Here is a 20,094-nt window from a genome sequence, read left to right as displayed (position 1 = left end):
AAAAGTAGGTATACAGAAAATTGCTGAAGCACTCAGATAGTGTATATATCCTCACAGGCATGCATAGCAAATGTGTTATTATGAAAAATATTTTGGACATTTTTATTTATATCTACATTTAGGCTTGGATAAACACACACAGCAAGACACAGATCATGGTGATTTGAAGTAAACTTCCTGCACTACGAGAATACTCATACAAAGATCCATTTGTGCAAAATCACAGACGCAACAACAGTAATTTTGAAAGCAATGCTAACAAAAAATGTGCAGCATATGGAAAAACAGATATATGTTCTTTCTGAAAGAGTTGAATAATAACTAGAATTACCTCCTGGCAGCCTCAGCCAACCAGTCAAATTGCAGTTTACATCCATGTCTGTCCAAAATCATTTGACCCTTTTTCGATGTGAAATTGTCATAATTAGCATACCAATTCTAGAGCTGTGGTCGAAAATGTGTTTTATGAGGTCACAGTGACCTTGACCTTGGAGCACCAAAATCTAAAGCGGTCATGCTTCAGTCTAAAGTGGACATCTGTGTCAATTTTGAATCAATTCCCTCAAGGTGTTGCTGAGATATCAGGTTCACTAGATTGGACCAGACGGAAGGACAGACAGACAGACAGACGATCCAAAAACATAATGCCTCCAGCCACAGAGCTGTTGCCGGCACGGAGGCATAAAAGTAGATGGAGGCGTGAAGAAAAAAATGTTTGCTAAATAATTGAATATAGCAGAAGGGTGTAAAGATTGTATGACAGATTGGCTTGACTTGAACAAAGTAAAAGACATTGCTTCTGCACGTCATGGTCAAAGAGTTATGAGCAAAACCATAAAGGGCTTTCTAGACAGCCATTGCTATCTTTCTGCAACACATACTGTGCCATCATCACATTTCTTTGCAATTTAAAATTTGTTTTTTTGAGATACTGAGCAAAAACTAACAAACAACTAATGCTGAGGGGAAACAGAGCATCCCCGGCAGGAATTCATGATGCAAACCATGAAACAAAGCTTTTATTGCAGTGATAAACTACTTGAGCTGATGCTATGATTCACAGGTTCTCTGGAACTACAGTGTCAAATGATGTAATGAATCCACAAACTGAAGACTGGTATTATTTGCTTCATAATTCTTTATAAAGACGATATCCTCACTCCAGATTTTAGTGTCTACTTTATGTTAATTACTGCTGTCCGACCACATGCATGCATTTGATTTAACATCAGCACTTTCATCTGCTTAACCTTCCTTATCCCCCTCACTTCCCAAGAACCACAGGGGCCGTTAACATTATCGGCTTTATGACATGACTGGTAAAGATCACTGGGATGCCTCAGGTTTAAGTCCTTTGACCATATTCTAATGCCCTCTCTATTAAAAACCATTTATGATGGCGATGACTGAAATGAACTTAACAAGTCTGTCATCTCTGCAGCTTTGTTAGCGTCAGTTGAGCCAATCGAATGTGAAATGGCTTGCTGGGGGACGAAACCCCCGACGGTGAACTTTGAGGCTGAGGGCTTTGGTCCGGGTGGACAGGTGGTTCCACCGGAGGGGCAGGAGCTCGGTGCTGAGCTTTTCAAATCTTCTCAACTGGAAAACTTGGTCGCTTTTGAGACGACAAGAGGTCTAACCTACGAACCATGCCATTTAATCCAGTGCAAGGTCTGGAAAGCTTACTTTTTATGGAACAATTACATTAACAAAGAGCTTTCCAGTAAAAACAAAGAAAACAATGCAATTGTTTATCCAACATATAAAAGAAGATCAAATAACTACAGCACATATAATCAGTAAAGAAAAAGCAGCAAGATAAAAGTGAGTGAAGGATGAACACTTGTTTCCACATTAACCAGACGGATAAGTAGTTAAATTATGTATGTGTTTTTAAGAAAATATCACCTTGAAGCAGCTTAAAATAAACTGAGGCAAATGAAGTTATCTTAGATTTAATGCTTGAATAATATAATGATGAAACCAGTCACAACTTGACACATTTTGCAGTGAACTACTTACATCTGCTCTCAAAAAAAAAATCTCAAAACTGTGAAATAAGCAGCATAGTAGTAAAATTAGGTGGAGATTTACAAGACATGGAGGTTTCACTTATTGTTGCTTATTGTTTGTTGTTTTAGGATGTCCTTGTAGTCGTGCAAAACACATGAATCCATTAAGGTTACTCAGACGAGTTAGTCTATATCTGCCAGTAAGCAGACATAAAACCTTTTAGTTTATCAAGGCACATTAATATCTACAGCTTCCCTCCTCGTGTCTTGCTCTCTGCTCCTGTTGGTGCTACATCTATCACTTGTATCGATTCACCCAAGGACGTCTCGATGCCGTCTTGGTTCTGAGTCAGTACAATGGGGACATAACACAACGGGAGCTTTTTAAAGAAATACCAGAAATTATGTGCATAAATTCTTCGTAAAATGAACGACTGCCATGGGGATGCAGCCGCACTGTTTTAGAAAAGGCAAACTTCTAAAACAAAATAGTGTCCAGTGAAGAATTAACATAATAGCTGCTTTTTCTGCTCTTCGCATTTTGACAGCCACAGGCCCAACCCAACCAAGGACAAACCCTTCAGCCCACTGGATTTTAAGTGGTGTAAGAGAAACGTGTCTGAACATCCTCTCTGCTCTGTCTTTAGAATATCCAGCCCATAATGGGACACTTTGGCCAATCACATGTCTATCTAAAACCAGTGAAATCAACCATTTTGGGAGCATAGACACGAAATGGAAAATGAACTGAGTGACCCGTCCGGTTATCTGACATTCACTCCTTCATGACAGCTGACAGGTGAGAGAGGAGAATATGTGGGGGCGAGATATCTTCCTGAGGAAATGCCAGAGACGCTGACCTCTGAGTTTCCCTCGGATCAGTGAACACGGATATTATCTACCCCACACGCACACACGCAGACATGCTCACCAATAGTTATGTGTGCATGAGCCCACATAACACACACACACACACACACACGCTCTCACATACACAAATCAATCACCTGGCTCGCGCTGGTGCAAATGATGTTGCTGACGTTAATGAGGAAGGGGACACGCTCGTGAAGGCAGCTAACGATGCCAATCATGGAAATATCACACTGATAGCCGGCATAACAAGCCATCGTGTCAGTGAAGGAGCCATCGATTAACTTGGATTTGACAAATGGGTGTTTTTTTGTAAACATGTGGCTCATTTCCTGATTCAAGCGAGCCAACTGCAAGAAACAGCAGAATGAAAACATCACGTGCAACACATGGAGGGACTCTGAGGTCATTCACACCTTTAGGTTTAGAGAAGTAGATTTTCCGTCTACTTAAAAGGTTTATGTTTTTTTTTTCTTTACATATTTTACAGTTTCTGTTATATCAAAATGCTGATGCACTACTCAATGTTATTTTCTGAAGCAGCCTTGTAGTTTGTGTTTTCTGGTCACACATGAACTTTTTTTAAATTTAATTAAAGAGCCTCAACGGGAATTTAAATCATGAAAAACAAGCTTTCTCATCAAGCTTTTAATCTTATGCAACAGCTGTGTGGTACGCATCAAAGAAGTGATACACTACACGGCTAAAAGGATGTTTGATCATTTCACCCTTGTGTTTAAGTGACTCCAAAAGAAGACAGCAGCACATCTGCAGCTTCATAGACCCAATATCTTCTAAACTCCTTCAGTTGTATAAAAAGCCTCAACTCTCGTGGCTTTCACAAGCACTGATGTTGGATGATAAGGCTCACAGTTGGCGTTGAATGCATCCTAAAGCAGCTGGGTGGGTTTGAGGTCAGGCCTCTGTGTGCAGGCCAGGCAAGTTCTGCTAATGTGAAAGCACACTGAAATAGGTTTACTGTAGCATGAAGATTTCCCTTCAGTGGGACTAAGATGCTCAAGCCACCACCCCAACATATTGTAGTGTAAATCAGGTTACTCTATCACAAGGAGAAGGCATTTGTTTTGATAAAAAGTGAATAACCTGATTCATGATATCCGAAAGGGTTTCACTATAACTAAAGAGACACAGAGAGAGAAATTAAATATGAAAAACACACATTTATATGCGAGAAGAAAGAAAAATGTTAATTGCAAAGGAGTCAAACTTGTTTGCATTGCAGCTCACTGGCAGCCTTAAATACCATTTACCATCCTCCAGCTGATTGCAAATCTGGGCTCTGGTTTCCTTTCTATATCTAAATATTAATAGTCTCCATTACATGGAAATTACTTTCATCTCCGACTCACATGGAGGGATTAGATTTTAATCAACGCATTAAATATGGCTTTCTACTCCTGCAGATGGCAGGCAGTCAATTAGCATCATGCGCTGTTTGCAGTCTCAAAGTGAAGCCTGATAAAGTCTTTGTTATCACAGAGACTGTAAGAGCACAAACAAGAAGAAGAAAAGGGAAATGTGGGAATGAGCATAACATAACGACGAGCTTCTGACAAAGATCAACGCTTTGAAATCTGCATTTGAAAAGATATCTTTTTAAATGAATAGACATGCATTCTCCACCAAAAACTGGTAACGTGTCTGAAGTTGCTTCAAAATGTTAATGTCTGTTATACTTGTGTCTTCCATTGCAATGCTGCTGATTAAAATGGAAAGATGCTGATGATGATAATTTCATTATAATCATATCAGGTCAAACCTCATTGGACATTCCAAGGGAAACTTGACCCAAAACGCAGCCCTAATCAAAAGCAGATCACTGAAAATCTAATTCTGATTAAAACCCTTTCAATCTTGAAAACATACACCAATTTTTTAACCTTTGTCTCATCGATAATGTTTATGTTTAAGAAAGCTTTTGCCTGTACAAGACTTTGTGTAACACCTGTTGCTCAAACATGACATTGTTGTCCCAATATGTTGCCTTTACTACATTAAAAATTACATACTGTTAAATCATTAAAAGGTCAGGACATTTATCAATCTTTTATTTAATTTAAACATAGTAATAATTTACTTCATAGCTTAACACATAACGCTTTAAGTAATTTCTCCCATATTGATTTATGCTAAATCAAAAATATAGAGGTATCAGTCTGTTATTCAGCTGTCCAGCTAATCAGAGGCAGACAGAAAGTCTTGCTTCACTATCTCCACAACAACCTTCACTAAACCAGAGCACATCCCAGGTGAGATCAATAAAGGCTGATTAGCTTGATGAGTCACACAGCAGGCCGGTTGGTCCGGCGGGGGTATTTATGCCAAACCGAAGTGATTTGCTGCGTGTTGTTTGATGCTTGCTGGCTCAACATGGCTCAGTCTGTCATTTTTATTCTCATGCTCACGACACTTGCTGTCGCAGCGAAACACTTTTTTAGTGAGAGGCCGAGTTGTTACCAGCCGGTGCCCAGGAAACCTGACTTTGGGGTGAAGTAAGTTGCCTGATGAGTTTCACATTTTGGCTGTAGCTTTCTGTGGTTTTTATCTGTTGTACTGTCTGCAACCAGCTTGATGTGAGGGTTGTTAAAATAGATGTACTAAAAATGCTCTATGGACTCTGATTAACATGAGATGGGGTGGATTGATGTATTCTCTAAACTTCATAATGGTTGCTGTCTTGTTCTGGTAGACTTGACCTCATTGTCTCATCGGGCTCATGGCTTTGTTCAGATCTATTTTCCTCCAGCCTTGGCCTCTGACTGCATTAAGTGATTTTTGTCACATGTTTGACTAGCGTTGTAACATACTTGGCCCAAATTCCTCAGTCTCTAACTGATTCCTGCCTCACTGTGACCTTATTGGGGTGTTTTATTTCAGATACTGACAGGGAGGTCACAGTGAACCTGCTGCCCTTGAATCTCACTACTTGTAAAATGACTCCATCGTGTCTCTCCCAGAACCTCAGCTCGCCCTTCTGAACTCCTGAACCTGGTTCAGCTGCCAAAGTCCTGGGACTGGAGGAACGTCAACGGTGTCAACTATGTCTCTACAACTCGTAACCAGCACATCCCTCAGTACTGTGGCTCCTGCTGGGCTCATGGCAGCACCAGTGCAATGGCAGGTTAGCTGATTCCTCTGCTCCAGCTGTTTTCAGTCAACTTGAAACCCATTTTTCTTTGATCCTGATTAATTTCTTGATTAAAAAAAATTTAGTTTTGATTGCTTTAACCTAAAATGGTCGTCCTGTGATGCTGGATGATTTCCAGGTTGTCGACACTTACTAGGCACAATTTGGTTCTAGATGAAAATTACATGAGGTCTTGTGCTTAACTATCTTACAAAGTGCAACAAATTAATTTTATTTCACCTTAATTACAATTTCATAGACTTCTTGACTAAATAGTTGGGACATATGGGAACTAATTTGCTTTTGCCAGCAGTCTGCTTAGACCAGTGCCTCCTGAAGTCCATCACTTGCAGATCATTTAATTTATACAGACTTTATTCCTGGCTTTGGCTTCCTACATGTTTTGTATATTCCAGAAAGTTATCAATCCTAGTAAAATAAATGTATTTCTTTACTCCTATGCTAAGTTCTGTGCAATACCGGTAACTCAAGCACATGAACTAACGTTAAGGTTCTGCTGCAGTCTCCACCATGTATTGACATTTCTCTGCATGTGGACACTGCATTGTCATGGTGAAATCTCAACTATTAAATCTTGTCCCAAAATGACAGCTGGGATCCTCTGACATCAAATCCCTTGAGACACGATCTGAGCTTCTAACGAATCAAATATTGCATTTGTGGGGATCATTTCCTTTCTCTGCCTTGTGTAGATCGTATCAACATCAAGCGGGGAGGAGCATGGCCGTCTGCTTATCTTTCCGTCCAACACGTGGTCGACTGCGCCGATTCTGGCACCTGTCACGGAGGGGACCATGGAGGCGTGTGGGAGTATGCCCACAAACATGGCATCCCCGACGAGACTTGCAACAACTACCAGGCAATAGATCAGCGTAAGAGCTCTAACTACTGTATACTGTGCCCTCTGTGCTAGTGTTTCCATCCAGGAGCCTTGATTTTCTTCTTTTGTCCTCAGAATGCAAACCATTCAATGCATGTGGGACTTGCACAACTTTTGGCAAGTGCAACTCTCTAAAGAACTACACTTTATGGAAAGTAGGGGACTTCGGAGCAGTCACTGGCCGGGCAGACATGATGGCAGAAATCTACGCTGGAGGACCAATCAGGTTGAGCAGAAGTTGAAGATGGTTTTTGCAGAGTTGTCTGACATGTTCAACTTTCAAAAACTACAGTCGCATCAGTGTTTCCCCTACCATTGTACAGGCCTGGCGGCCCGCCAGGCCAAGGAGACCTGCCGCCAGGCCAAAAAAAAAAATCAATATACCAAAAATAAGCCACCTATCAATTCATTCATAAATCAATAATCATTTACATTAGGAGCGCCTCCGCGCAGCACAGCAGACTTCCTCCGCAAGACGCGCGGCCGCAACAATCCTCGCCGCGCGCTCCCGCTACTTTTTTCTTCGTGTACGTTCTTGATGTTGTTCTGATGCCGCTCCGCCTCGTTAAACCACCACGATGTCGCTTTCTACTTTGAAAACACGGAACGTTGACACTGTATTTTGATAAGCTGTTGCACTCTTCAGACTCGTGGTGTGAGCGGAACCGGTCCATAGGGTCCATAATATTTATTTTATTACATTACATTATTATTTATTTTTACATAATAAAAATGCCGCTGTGTGTCTCCGTCCAAAACCCGCTTTCCTCGCGCTGTCTGCTCGCACAGATCCGCTCGTGCGCACATGCGCTGATGCAGGTCGAGTGTTGTCGAGAAATATAAGCAGAGACGGCGCTCCTTAAAAATAACATCACGCCATGTGTGTGTAGTATTAGGACGTGATGACGTATGTACAACCGGCCAAAGCCCGTTTGCCCCCCCTCCCCGGGGGGGAGGATTGTTTTTGATAAGATGTGGAACTTTGAGTTAACTGCTGTTGAGTAAACCTATAACTTATATTTTACTTGATAAAATAAGACAATATATGCACTCATATGTCGTTGTAGTGTTTTACAGTATCTGTAGCTATTAATGTGATGCTCATCATTTTCCAGACATATTTTTCTGGACCCTGATCATTTCCATCAACCAGCACCTTAATAAGTCACTCTCTCCTTGTGATCTTGAATACACTCTGGTTGAACAAAAATGTTGAATGCAAATATAATAATTGCAGAATTGCAGACTGCTTGCTGTGCCACCTGACTTAATCCAACTGCACCAATACACCATCCCACGCGTCTCGTCTGTTTAGGGTTTTTTCGGTGGGTACCACCGGGCCTGAAAAAAATTCTAGGGGAAACACTGGTCGCATATTTGAGGATGTCTAATTCAAGTTTTACAGTAATGACCATAAATGCATGCTTCACTTGAATCTCATCCCTCAGCTGTGGAATCATGGCTACAGAGACACTCGACGCATACACTGGCGGTCTGTACACGGAGTACGTCGAGTCACCTGACATCAACCACATTGTATCGGTAGCAGGCTGGGGGACAGAAAATGGTACTGAATATTGGATCGTGCGCAATTCCTGGGGAGAGCCATGGGTGAGTCACTGAAGAGCCTCTGTTCTTGCATGACTCGGTTGCTTCTAAATTTGGCTTTTAAAAATTGATGTCTGCTTGAAATGCAGTGACCGCTTGACTTGATATCCAAATGACCTTTGGAATATTTTTTTTTTCTTTAGGGTGAGAAAGGTTGGCTCAAGATTGCGACAAGCGCCTACAAAGGAGGAAGTGGAAGCAAGTACAATCTTGCTTTGGAGGAAGACTGCATGTTTGGCGACATGATAGTACCTTCAACCTACCTATAGGCCCATGTGTAAACGTGACCATTATGTCTTGTCTAGTGCTGTCTGTGGGTCAAATTGGTTAATGGGGATTGCTGTTCTCACAGGTTTAATAAAACTGCAGCATGCAACTTTACCCTGTAACTTTGTGCTTTTTTTTTTTTTTAACTTTGAAGGTAGTTTCTGAAATGGGGGGGGCTTGGCTTATTCTTTACTAGGGGTTGGAATCTCTTGGCGCACCACGATTTTTAGATTATAAACCAATACGTAGCCCATACACGGAAACCTTTCAATGCAGCTTGCATTTCAACACTACAGCGTAGCGTTCCGTGGTCACCTGGCACTGTGGGACAGGATCTTGCATTTCATACAGAGACCAAACGGAGTAAAACCAAAGCCTGTCCATGGGACAAACGAGGTCTCTGCCATATTTATGCCAAAACTATGTTATGTTCAGTGTTTACGTAGCCACTACGGTGTTAGCCTAGCTTAGCCCTGAGCAAACCGACCACCAAAATGAGCATTTTAAAGTTACTTGCATATTGTCCAAACGGACAGACAGTTGGATTTCTCTCTCAGCCGTGTCTGTTCTGTGCAACGCCACAAACGGTCCGGGCACTGCATTTCAGAGTTCCATCTTTTTTCCGTTCCGTAAACAATACAGAATAAAAATCGATTCTTGACATTTGTGAATCGATTCAGAATCGTCCGAGTCTGCATTGCGATGCATCTAAGAATTGACCCGCCCTATTCTTTACTAGGAAGAAGGCTAGTCAAGAATAAGCTTGGTGACTCTGCATGAAGCTCAACAAGTCAGGTTCAAGGGACTTAGAGGAAACTAAAATAAAAGGCTGTAGGCCCTAGTTTTATATTCTCACTCTATATTTAGATTTTCATAATGCAACTAACTTCATTAAACCCTTCATGTCCCAAACACCAAGGTCAGTTTTAAGCCAGGATCAACACTCAATCACCAAATTTTGTCTGATGTGCAGTCATCTCAAATTGTTGACTCGGTAATTTGCTAAGAAGTTGGGGAAATGAACTTCAACTCTCCAGGGAGGATGTGCATGCATTTGCTCATGTAGGAACTTTACTTGTAATGATTCAGAAATGTGTTTTTGAGTGAGTGTTCTGATGCAAATCATGCAGTCTTATTTGCTTCTGTCTAGATGTGCATGCAGATTGCTACAAGGTCAAGTCGTGAGGGGGTGTACATACAAAACTGTCGGGGCTTTAGCAACAGCCCTTGTTTGATTACCTTGAAACTTCAGGTCACAGGACGACTGAGCCGCTCGCTTCCAAAAGCTAAATGACATTTGTTTGTTCTACATCTCTGAGCTTGATAAACAGACCCACCTACCTTATTATTGACTGACACGCTTTATTAGTTTCAATTGTGTCATGCTCTGGGAGTAACATTCAGTTTAATCACTAGTTATCTACAGTGGCACACATACGCGTACAATAGCACCCTCTGAGTTCATGTGCAATTACAAAGAGCCCATTTTCTTGCTGTTCAGCTGGGGAACAAAAGAAATCTGAGCACTTAGATATTTGGTTCAGGGAATGCAACAATAATAAAAATGCATAAACACAAGCTGCTGTGCTCTGCTGCTGATATGGAAATGCTTCCCATTAACGGCAGTTTCCATTCAGCATCTCTGGGGAGAACAAAGGATAATCAAACCTTATGCGGTGCCGTTCACTTCAAGCCTCCAAACCAAGGCAAACCTTAAGCCTATAAAGCGGCAGCGTGTCCAGGCAGAGGCCCACTGTGAAAACAAATATTGAACATAATTTGGTTGCTCCATATTATGCGATCAAGCCCCCGCCCTCGAGCGATCGTTCATGTGAAATCAAATTTGCGCTCTGATTAAATTTCCTGCATGTTTTCTCATTTGCATAATCACAAACAGAGCTCTAATGGCTGTGAATGAAAACACATGGCAATCTTTGGGTTTGGGGCTCAAAAAAAGGGAGTCGTCTTTCCGGCATGGCAAAAAAAATGGTTATGAAAAATGCAGCTTGCTAATGCACATTTTCATACTGAGTGATTCAGCATTCATCTTCATTAGAGCCACTGATATGGCAACATGGATTTTTCAGCAATTCCTGCAAAGCCATTATGTATTGTTTCGTGATCAATATGATGCTCCGTAAACACACAGATGGAGTGGTGATTGTTTATATATAAAAGAGTATTACTGAGGTCCAACAGTGATGCAGAGGCCTGGATTATCAGCTTAAATAGAGTTGGAGAGAATATCCACTTCTAAACTATCTTTGAGCAAGGCATTGAGATGATTTATTCACGGCAGTTGCCTCGAGCAGCAGTGTAGAAATGCGCACAAAACTTCCCAGTGTGTGTGCTTTGTGTAATCCTTCCCAATGCATTCACCTCTCAAGGCCACTGCTGAAACTTGCCTCATGAAAAAAGCAACAGAGAACGAAGGCTAACCAGACAGCCACAGAAAGGCATTCTGCTATTTCACAGGAAAGTATGTTTTCTAATTTAGCCTAAGAGGTTACAGACACCATGTTAAAGATTCAAAACATGCCCAACTGATACATTTAAATAATTACGAGCAGTATGAACAGATGCAATAAGGCTGGCAAAAAAAAAGGGGTAGGGGGAGATCAAATTCCGTGTGCGTTCCAGAATACCATCAATCATTCATTTATCACGTCAAATATGAATTGAGCAGAGTTTTCCCCCCAAATGTGACAAACTCGTGTTTGCAAAAACGAGGCCTGGAGCACAGCGCGGAACGTGTTGATGATTATAATCATAATGCATGAAGCAGATTAGCTCTACGGGATGGTAACAATCACACATTATCATACCCCCAACTTCAGCAAAAGGCTCGTCTGAGCTGATTTGCATTGCATAATATGTCCTGAGCACAAACAGCGACAAAAAAAAAATCGTACATGCAAGTCCACACAGCTAATGAGTCCACACAGGAAATATGATTAAAAATAAAGTGTCTTCCTCAGCCGGCCGTCACTTTTCCTGACGATCTGCATCCCCCCCACCCAAGCAAAAAATAAAAACACTTACACAACAATCAATTAGTCAGTGTGATTCCTAAATCGATTTGCAGGCCACAGCCACCCTGCTGATGTTATGCATCATTCCACTGCTAATCTCACTTCCTTGTCCAATATAGTCTTGCAACCTCGAGGCGGCCACAGAATTAGCCGGAGTTAATGGATGAGTATTAATCCCTCTTAGTCACAACAAAATTAAGAAATAATATTGCCATGAATATTTCAGATGCACTGCAGCAACACGGGAATCTGTTTCGCACAATCTGCCCTGGCTTGCAAAAAAAGAATTGGCGATTACATACATTATTAATGTTTCATCATAAAATTCATATTTTGCACCGTGCTGAATGGGGGCTTCGGAGTGAAAATCCAATGAGCAGTCAATACTATTTCAGACTAACCTGCTGAACACACAGAACAGAGAGAAATGGGCTTGAAAAACATTGGCGGCTCATTGGACCGTGCCTTTGTTCTGCTTTTATCACTCCGTCTGCTAAAGGTAGCGCATTCTTATTAGATCCCTTAAAAATAGATGTGAACCTTCCGAGTCAGTGAGTTCTCAGCCTCCCCCTGGAAGTTTTAATTAGAACACCAGTCACTCGTGTTATCATTGTTTCAAGAGAGCTGCTTCCACATTCCTGAGCTGCCCACTTCATCACAGGTTTAGAGACCTGCAGTGAGCCGGCAATTTTTGACGTCTGCTTCATAATTCCCTCTGGAGAATCAGAATGTGGATCACTTCCGTCGCTGATTGTACTCCAATTTGTCTGACGGGATTATTGCATAGATATATATTGTAAATGTAGACTTCCAACAGGTTATTCATGATGAAAGCCAATGGGGCATTTAACAAGAATAGAAGCAGACAAGAAGAGCCCTCACACTCTGTTCCAGCTGTATTGGAGATCCATGGCGCTCGGATGTGTCAGATGAAGAGCTGATGTCATAACTCAAGCAACCACTCGGTGCTGTAGCTAAAGGCGACATGGTTCATTTTGTCAAAGTAACAGACAGTACAAGATGTTTCTTTACAACCCCAACAGATGTCAGTTTACAATGTGGCTCTCAGACATGATCATGACCTAAATGGTTGAATGAGTGTCTTTTTCCTCGCTTGAGAGAGGAAAAAAGATTAAAAACCAAAATAGATCTACGATGTGTGATGATTCATGCTTCACTCTACCCATGATTTGGGACGTAATATGATACCGTCTTGATTTACTATTTTACTTCTTTACCATGTTATTTAAAATGTAAAGGTGTCAGGTTGACATAAAATGCAAGCAAATATATCTCTTAACACTTTTTTCTTGGTTACTACTTAGAAAAAAAACAAATAGTCCTTTAACCAGTGGGTTAACCAGCTGAATGGGCATACCACTCTTCACATCTGTTGCTGCACAGATGCCACAGGAGGAAAGTGAGAAGAGTGAACCAGCCCTTTAACAACACTGTGCCATGTTTTTTTTATGTATAGCTTCACATTAGTTGTACACAGAGAATACACATGAGACCTTCCCCCAGATATTTTATATGATTCCCTTCATGAGTCCTAATTCCATTGATCCTTGCAGTTTTCTTGAGCGCTCCTAGTTGCCTCGGTGAAATCAGAATACTCTAATGACATCTGGCTGTTGGGACATCATGGGTGACTTTCATCTTCCAGCCAGTGGCTTCATTACTGTAGGTTTTGTTTGGCACTCTCATTCATTGAGGGAGTGGAAAGACGGGGAGGGAGGGAGGAGGGGGGGGGTCTTCTGGTTTCATTGAACTGACCTGCAATTGCACTCTGCTGCCCCCTGTTGAAGAACAGCCCTGCGTGTTGTGTTTACATCCATATTGAGCGCACTGATGGCTGTATGCGCTTTAAATGGCCAGGACTGACAGCATGTGGCAGCAGTTTAGTCCACACCAAGACGTCATTGTTTACTTCGGTTAAGTTTGCAATTCTGGAAGTAACTACACCTTTGAATCTGAATAGCATGCTTCATTGTGTACTACATGTTATTATAATGAATAACCCATCATAATCTAAAAGGAATTTTAAAATACCCTTATGCCGATCTATTAAACTAGTTAACGGAGCCGTGAGGAAACACCAGGGTTTGCTTATTAGCTTTGCCTCTTATTGGTTCCATTTGAGAAGCAGAGCAGAGATGCTTGCTCCCAGGACAGGGAGAGGATGGCTGCAGCACGGAACAAAGGGCCTCTGCTCCTCCTGGCACACGAGGGGTTAAGGTGTACGAACGCCCGACTCGGATGATGGCATTCACGCACGATGATTAACGATACTGATCCGCGCAACACTCGGAATTGTAATGTTTTTTAGCACCGAGGGGGGAACAAAGAGCCACGCGACCCCCCCTCTAATTGATCGGCGCGCGCGCGCTGATACAACGTAATTAACTACAGTAAGGCGGCATTATTTCTCGGCGCCCAAATCATTAAGTATTAACAACTTCTTATTTAATGGAAATGCCCGAATGTCCAACACGCCGGGACGATGATTGATGTGGACAAAGCGCCGGACTGCGAGGGACAACGGTGTCTAAATGTGTCTGTGAAGAGAGGGAGCCCGCTTTCAAGCTGATCACAAACTTGGTTTTGAAGGCAGAGCGCCCCGCCCTCCTGCTCCTTATAACCAGAAAGCCTGTTTGCAGGACGCTCAAACATAACAGGAACACTGGAGACCGCATCGCACCATTCCTGGAGACGAACTCTGGCTACAAAGACTTTTTCGGATTACTCTGGTTGTTTCCATTTATGACCGCGAGCGACCCACCAGAAGCGGCCATGGATTTCCTCAACCACAACTATTTGAACGCGCGCAGCCCATATGACTATACTTTTAATTTCTGGAACGACTATCTCGGGCTGACGACGTTGGTGACGAAGAGCAATAAGCTCAGCATGCCCCAGAACCCCAACTCCATCACAGAGTCCCTGAAGGCGACCCTGGGCTTGGACGATTCCCCGGCGTGTCCGTGCGTAATCGCGGGCGGCGTCGGGGAGAGCGGACACCTGGACTGCTGCTGCCCGTCCGGGAGCCCCCCGCCGGCATCCATCCTGGACTTGAAGGAGCGTTTCTCGATCCTGAGCCCCTTCCAGAACCAGCTCGGCGTCCAGCTGCCGGAGCGAGAGGTGGGCTTCGGCGGGAGCTTCGCGGGTTTCGACCTGTTCGGCATGGAGAGGAAGATGCGCAAACCCGCCTCCAGGAGCAAGCAGGAGCCCAAAATCTGCGTCTTCTGCCGAAATAACGGAGCGCCCGAGGAGGTGTACGGCTCCCACGTCCTGAAGACTCCGGACGGCAGGGTTGTGTGTCCGATTCTGAGGGCTTACACCTGCCCTCTTTGCAGTGCCAACGGGGACAATGCCCACACGATAAAATACTGTCCACTGTCAAAAGACCAGCCATCCCAGCGACCGTTAAAGGGAGGGAGGGCTGTGGGTGGAAAGAGGATGAAAATATTCTAAAAACAGACATGACCATAAAGTAAATTGAATTGCACTGAACAATTTCCAGATGACTGTTTTGATTTCGGCTCTAGCCTTTATCCCAGTTTCATAAACATATTGATTTTTATCTTTTCCCCCCTCCCCTCTCTAAGATCTCTTATATTTTTATAGTTCTTTTATCCACATAGAATAATTTTATGCTTTATACATTGGATTTATTTTTCTTGCTAGTTTATAGTCATTTGAGCGCGTGCATATAAAAGACATGTATCAATAATCACAAAGTGTAAATACCTTTGAAGAAGAAAAAGTATTTTGGTCATGTAGGGAAAAAAACAACAACACACTGACATTGGCAACAAGGGGATGAATGTCATATTTCTACCAAGTATTTTTGTACGGTGAGCTAAGCTCGCTGCGATTTTTTCTTTCTCGTCTTAGAAAACCAAAGTTATGTTTGCCATTAAAGAAGCTCAAGAATGTGTCATTAGTGAGTACTTGTGTGCGTCTGACTGGAGGAGGAACTCTTTGATCCCATCTGCCTGCCTAAAAAACTCCACAACATATTTTCCTACTTGCTCTAAAAGTTGACATTCAATCTGCGAGGCAGGAAGGAGAGAAAAAAAAAGGAGAAAAAAAAGAGACAATGTGGCCTCTGTTTAGGGCTCATGTTCTCTGGGGAACATTATAATCAATTGTTGCCAAGCCAAACCTCCACTCCAATCCTATGTGATGAGAATGCGATCTGACTTTTACAAGCAGTCAGCAAGGAGAGATACTAGCCTTCGTTTCTTTATGTTTACATTCCCAAATAAGGGCGACACACTGGATTTCCTTTCTCTGTCAGGTCTCTCTTCTCTAAGGTGTTTTTTTGTTTCGTTTGTTTTGGTTTGCCCCTGACAATGTATCCAGAAGAGAGTCCCACGCCTGCCTCTGTGAGCGAGTGTCTGGGTGAGAAAATGGCAAATGAATGTCAGTCAACAACAACAACACGTTATCCCGTTATTTCTTTTTCTGAAGAATCCCAAAAAAAAAGAAAAAAAAAAGGAAAAAGATGCAAAAATGTTGTGAATGTATGATTGAAAGTGTCACTTTGCAGGACTGCACATGTCTGACAGTTTTGTTTACCAAAGGAATACAGTTGCATTGAAAAAAGAAGAGAGATTTTGCTGTATTGTATATAAAGTGATGTTTATTCAGTATTTTAACATTACAAGTGACTTCAGAGGGCGCTACCTCAACAGGATTTTGTACTTACATGTAAAATGTCAACAGCAGTTTATTGATATAGTGCTGCCATTTATAATAAGGGTTTTGATAGTATTTTCGATCTTTGTATAACATAATTGTATTTTCTTTTTGTCGCATTTAACATGATGGAAGTGAATTTCCAAGAAGCTATAAGCGTTGCTCGCCAAACGGTGATTGTCTGTAAATAACGATTATACCCATACTTTTGAAAGTTTTAGTTGTTCAATGTTACATTCTTGAGAGTGTGCCAGAGAGTGCATATTGAAAAAGGCTGACACAATTTGCCACTTTTAACAGAGGATTTTTTTGATTAAATGAATAATAGAAAAAAAGAAACACTGTTGAACTTTGTTATTTATATTTTACCACGATTTCCTGTATGCTGCTGTGCAGAATAACAACATATGAATCCACTAGAGAAATAAAAACCTATCAAATATTTGGAGCCATGTGGTCGTGTTCTTCAGATGGTTTACTCCACATCTGACTGAGAGGTTTTTATAAACCCTTTCTTGTCTTAGTTATGTAAGAATTACCGGTTTACTGACTGATTATATCAAGCAAATAATTCGACTAAAATCAGAGTTTGCCATAATTAGCCTGCTAACTGGCCGCCTCACCAACTGACACAGATTGTATGGGATCATGTAAGTGTTGAGCCCTCATGCATACAACAACCTTTGCTTTTGGACAAACTGACACTGATCTGCTGCTCTGGTATCTTAACGATTTGTCTCCGAAGGACAAACACAGTGCCGTGGTTGTTTAGGGAGGTCTGCCCACACAAGAATGTCTTGGCTTATGCCTCGCCATTCAAACGGATCATGTTTGCACTGAAGTGGATTGAATAGCTGGCCCTCCCGGCCTTCTCCGCCTGCCATCTGTGGAATGGCTGCTGCAGACATATTAAAAAAAGGGGGGCTCAAAGCAGACAGGAAGCTTTGCTGCTGCTTCTTGTTTTTTCGGGCAAAAGAGCTGCACACAGTTGTGTGGCTGTGATTGCTTGGTTCCTTGCAAATTCCCCACCAAGGATGCAACAATAAATAAAACAGTGATGAGTTCATGAAAGGCTCCACTGTCTGCAGCGACGTGACCTCAGACTTTCATAATTGCTGCTGACGCTGAGCATACAGCACAGAAAGACATGAAGAAGAGTGTACATACATTAGCCCGAGGCATCCAGCTGGTGTCATCCACACCTTGGCTGTTCCCCCCCTCCCTCCCCTGTCTTCATGCATCTCCCCAGCTGAGGCTGCGTCATTAAAAATGGATGACTACTAAGTGCAACAGGGATTTATCTCTGTGAGAACAGTGGTGAAAAAGCCTGGCGGGCTAGCATTTCAGGCAAACACAGTCAGCTAACAGGTCTTATTCCCTCTACGCCACAGCTTCCATTAGCTGCTCTGCAGACAGGGCCCATATAATCTATTTAGTTGCACCATTTATGAGATATGTATCTTTCATGATCACATAATATGTGGCTGGTTTTTATGCAGTATACAATTTGTGTGCACAACAAATCTCTCTGGCAGAGGCACATCCGAGAGGTTTGTTTTAGATGAGAGGCAGCAAAGTTCTGCCAAGTAAAGAATGTTCTTTTTACCAAAAAATAAAGTGTTTGAATTAAAGGGCAGTCAGGTGTTAATTCGGAGTAGTTATCACCAAAAATGAGGCGACAGGATCCCCTCTGGCAGGTGATTAAGATTTAGCTAATGCTCTGCAGCATTAGTTAGTCTTTGGTGTTAATGTGATTTAGAGGGTTCATTAATTCACTGTGCTCATCATGGTGGCGACGTAGACTGTTTCCTGTTAAAGAGATGTAGTTACTGCACAGCAGATGTCCTATGTTCCAGTGTAGCCCAGTCAGATGGGCTCAGGTACTCTGTCACTGTACCGTCTGATAGATGGGATGGCTTCACGGAATAGACGGATAATACTTCACTGCAGAGGAAACACGGAGGCTGTGAATCCATTCACAAATCCAGGAATTGTTCTGTCAAGTTCTGTCTAATCTGTATTGCACGGTGATCAGCTAATGATTTGGAGTAGAAGAATTGGGATCCATTATTTTTAGCCATTTTTTTAAAGCTTTTTTTTTTTTTTTTGTAGTTTTCACACTATTTCAGCACTTGATACGATCCCTCATGTTAAAATACTGAATGTACAGCCATGTTTACAGTCTGGTAGTCTCTAAAGCTAATATCCCCCTGCATGATAACTGTGATGGTAGCTTTGAGTGACAGGTGGGTGCCCTCTCAGGTAGCTGCTAGTTAGCTGTCTGCTTTGCGGCGTCACCAGGGCCGCCTCAGCCACCGATGATCCACCTCTGCTCATTTAGGCTGTGACATCACAGCCAAGATGGTGACGGCCAGAGAAGCCCACTTTGAGCGTCACAAGGGCTGAGTGATACAGTCTATTTATTTTGTAGGTTTTTGTCATAATTACACTATTAGCATCACATTTAATCCCATTTGCTTCCGTCTGCTCCTTCTCAATGTATTCCAATTTCTGAATGAATCTGATTTATGTTTGTATTTCCTTTTTGTTTACAGTATGATGAATGCTTGAGAAAAAAAAATCTGTGTGAATATCTTCCTCTTAAACACAAATATTTGGATATATATAATCAAATCGTGTTTTTCTGTTCAATTACGGAGAGCCAGCCCACAATATGTCTCTGTAATTGCAGAAAATCCCTGGGGAGAACCACTGCAGTAGAACACATGAGGACTTTTAGTCCGAAGGTTCTGTTAAGCCCCTTTCCCACTGGACAGAAAAACCCAAAAACATGGTTATGATCGGCATTCATTCCCAGGATGAATGACTCTGCAGTAGTCATGTGTATTCTTCAGCTCCAGCTCCGATCGCCAGTGATGGAGACACGACACTCCGGTGGACACACTCATTTTCACCCCTTTCTAAGTGTGATGCCATGCAACGCTTGTTAAAGTGTATTAATATATCAAATGAGAGCAACAGGGATTTGGAGACGTACTACAATTTATTGATGTACACGACATATCATTAAAATGCTCGCCACGAAGGCACCCAGACTCCCATTGAGGGAAACAGTCATTTTGAAACAAACATTAACCTGATGGGTTTTCTGTGCTTAAACAAGCCTGCATTTACACACTAATATTGGAGGAAACAATTCTATTATTAACCTTATTTTAGTGTGCTCAGGTGCCTCATTTTAGATTTAACATGTTTTCACATTTCTCTGAAATGTCCCAGTAATCAATGCGTTTGCTGTATGCTTTCTTACACCATCCTGTAATGACAAAATGAAACAATGGGCCATTTCAAAAGCATCCCACTTCTTCACCGACCCATCTAATAATGTTGAAGGCAAATAATAAGTTATAGATCTGGAGTATTCATCTGCTGGTCTCATCTGCGCCCAGAAAACACTTGCAGTAATGATGTATTCTACTTTGTTGCAGTAATTATAGCACCTCCCTTGGCTGCAGAAATACGTTTTAAAACATTCTTGAATTAGTTGCTTTCTAACGATGCCGACTGAGAAACTGCATCACATATACAACA

At 42.0% G+C, this 20,094-nt stretch overlaps 2 protein-coding genes across 2 annotated transcripts; both read left to right on the top strand.

Annotated features, from left to right (window-relative positions):
• Window positions 1-5,273: 5,273 nt before the first annotated feature.
• Window positions 5,274-8,849, top strand: LOC311013363 (cathepsin Z-like; the record flags this gene model as incomplete). Its single annotated transcript, XM_084009381.1, has 6 exons — window positions 5,274-5,395; window positions 5,861-6,024; window positions 6,744-6,923; window positions 7,007-7,157; window positions 8,380-8,542; window positions 8,683-8,849. The coding sequence occupies 6 exons, from the start codon at window positions 5,274-5,276 to the stop codon at window positions 8,806-8,808; spliced, it is 906 nt and encodes a 301-aa protein (XP_083865507.1). The 3' UTR covers window positions 8,809-8,849.
• Window positions 8,850-14,486: 5,637 nt separating this feature from the next.
• On the top strand, window positions 14,487-16,988 carry nanos1 (nanos homolog 1). The gene has a single exon (XM_084009669.1). The coding sequence runs from the start codon at window positions 14,602-14,604 to the stop codon at window positions 15,310-15,312; it is 711 nt and encodes a 236-aa protein (XP_083865795.1). The 5' UTR covers window positions 14,487-14,601; the 3' UTR covers window positions 15,313-16,988.
• Window positions 16,989-20,094: the final 3,106 nt, after the last annotated feature.

Source organism: Eutrigla gurnardus, assembly GCF_963514095.1.
Source record: "Eutrigla gurnardus genome assembly, chromosome: 5".
Classification (NCBI taxonomy): Eukaryota; Metazoa; Chordata; class Actinopteri; order Perciformes; family Triglidae; genus Eutrigla; species Eutrigla gurnardus.
Note: the sequence above shows the minus strand (reverse complement) of the source record. Positions and strands in the feature narration are given on the sequence as shown.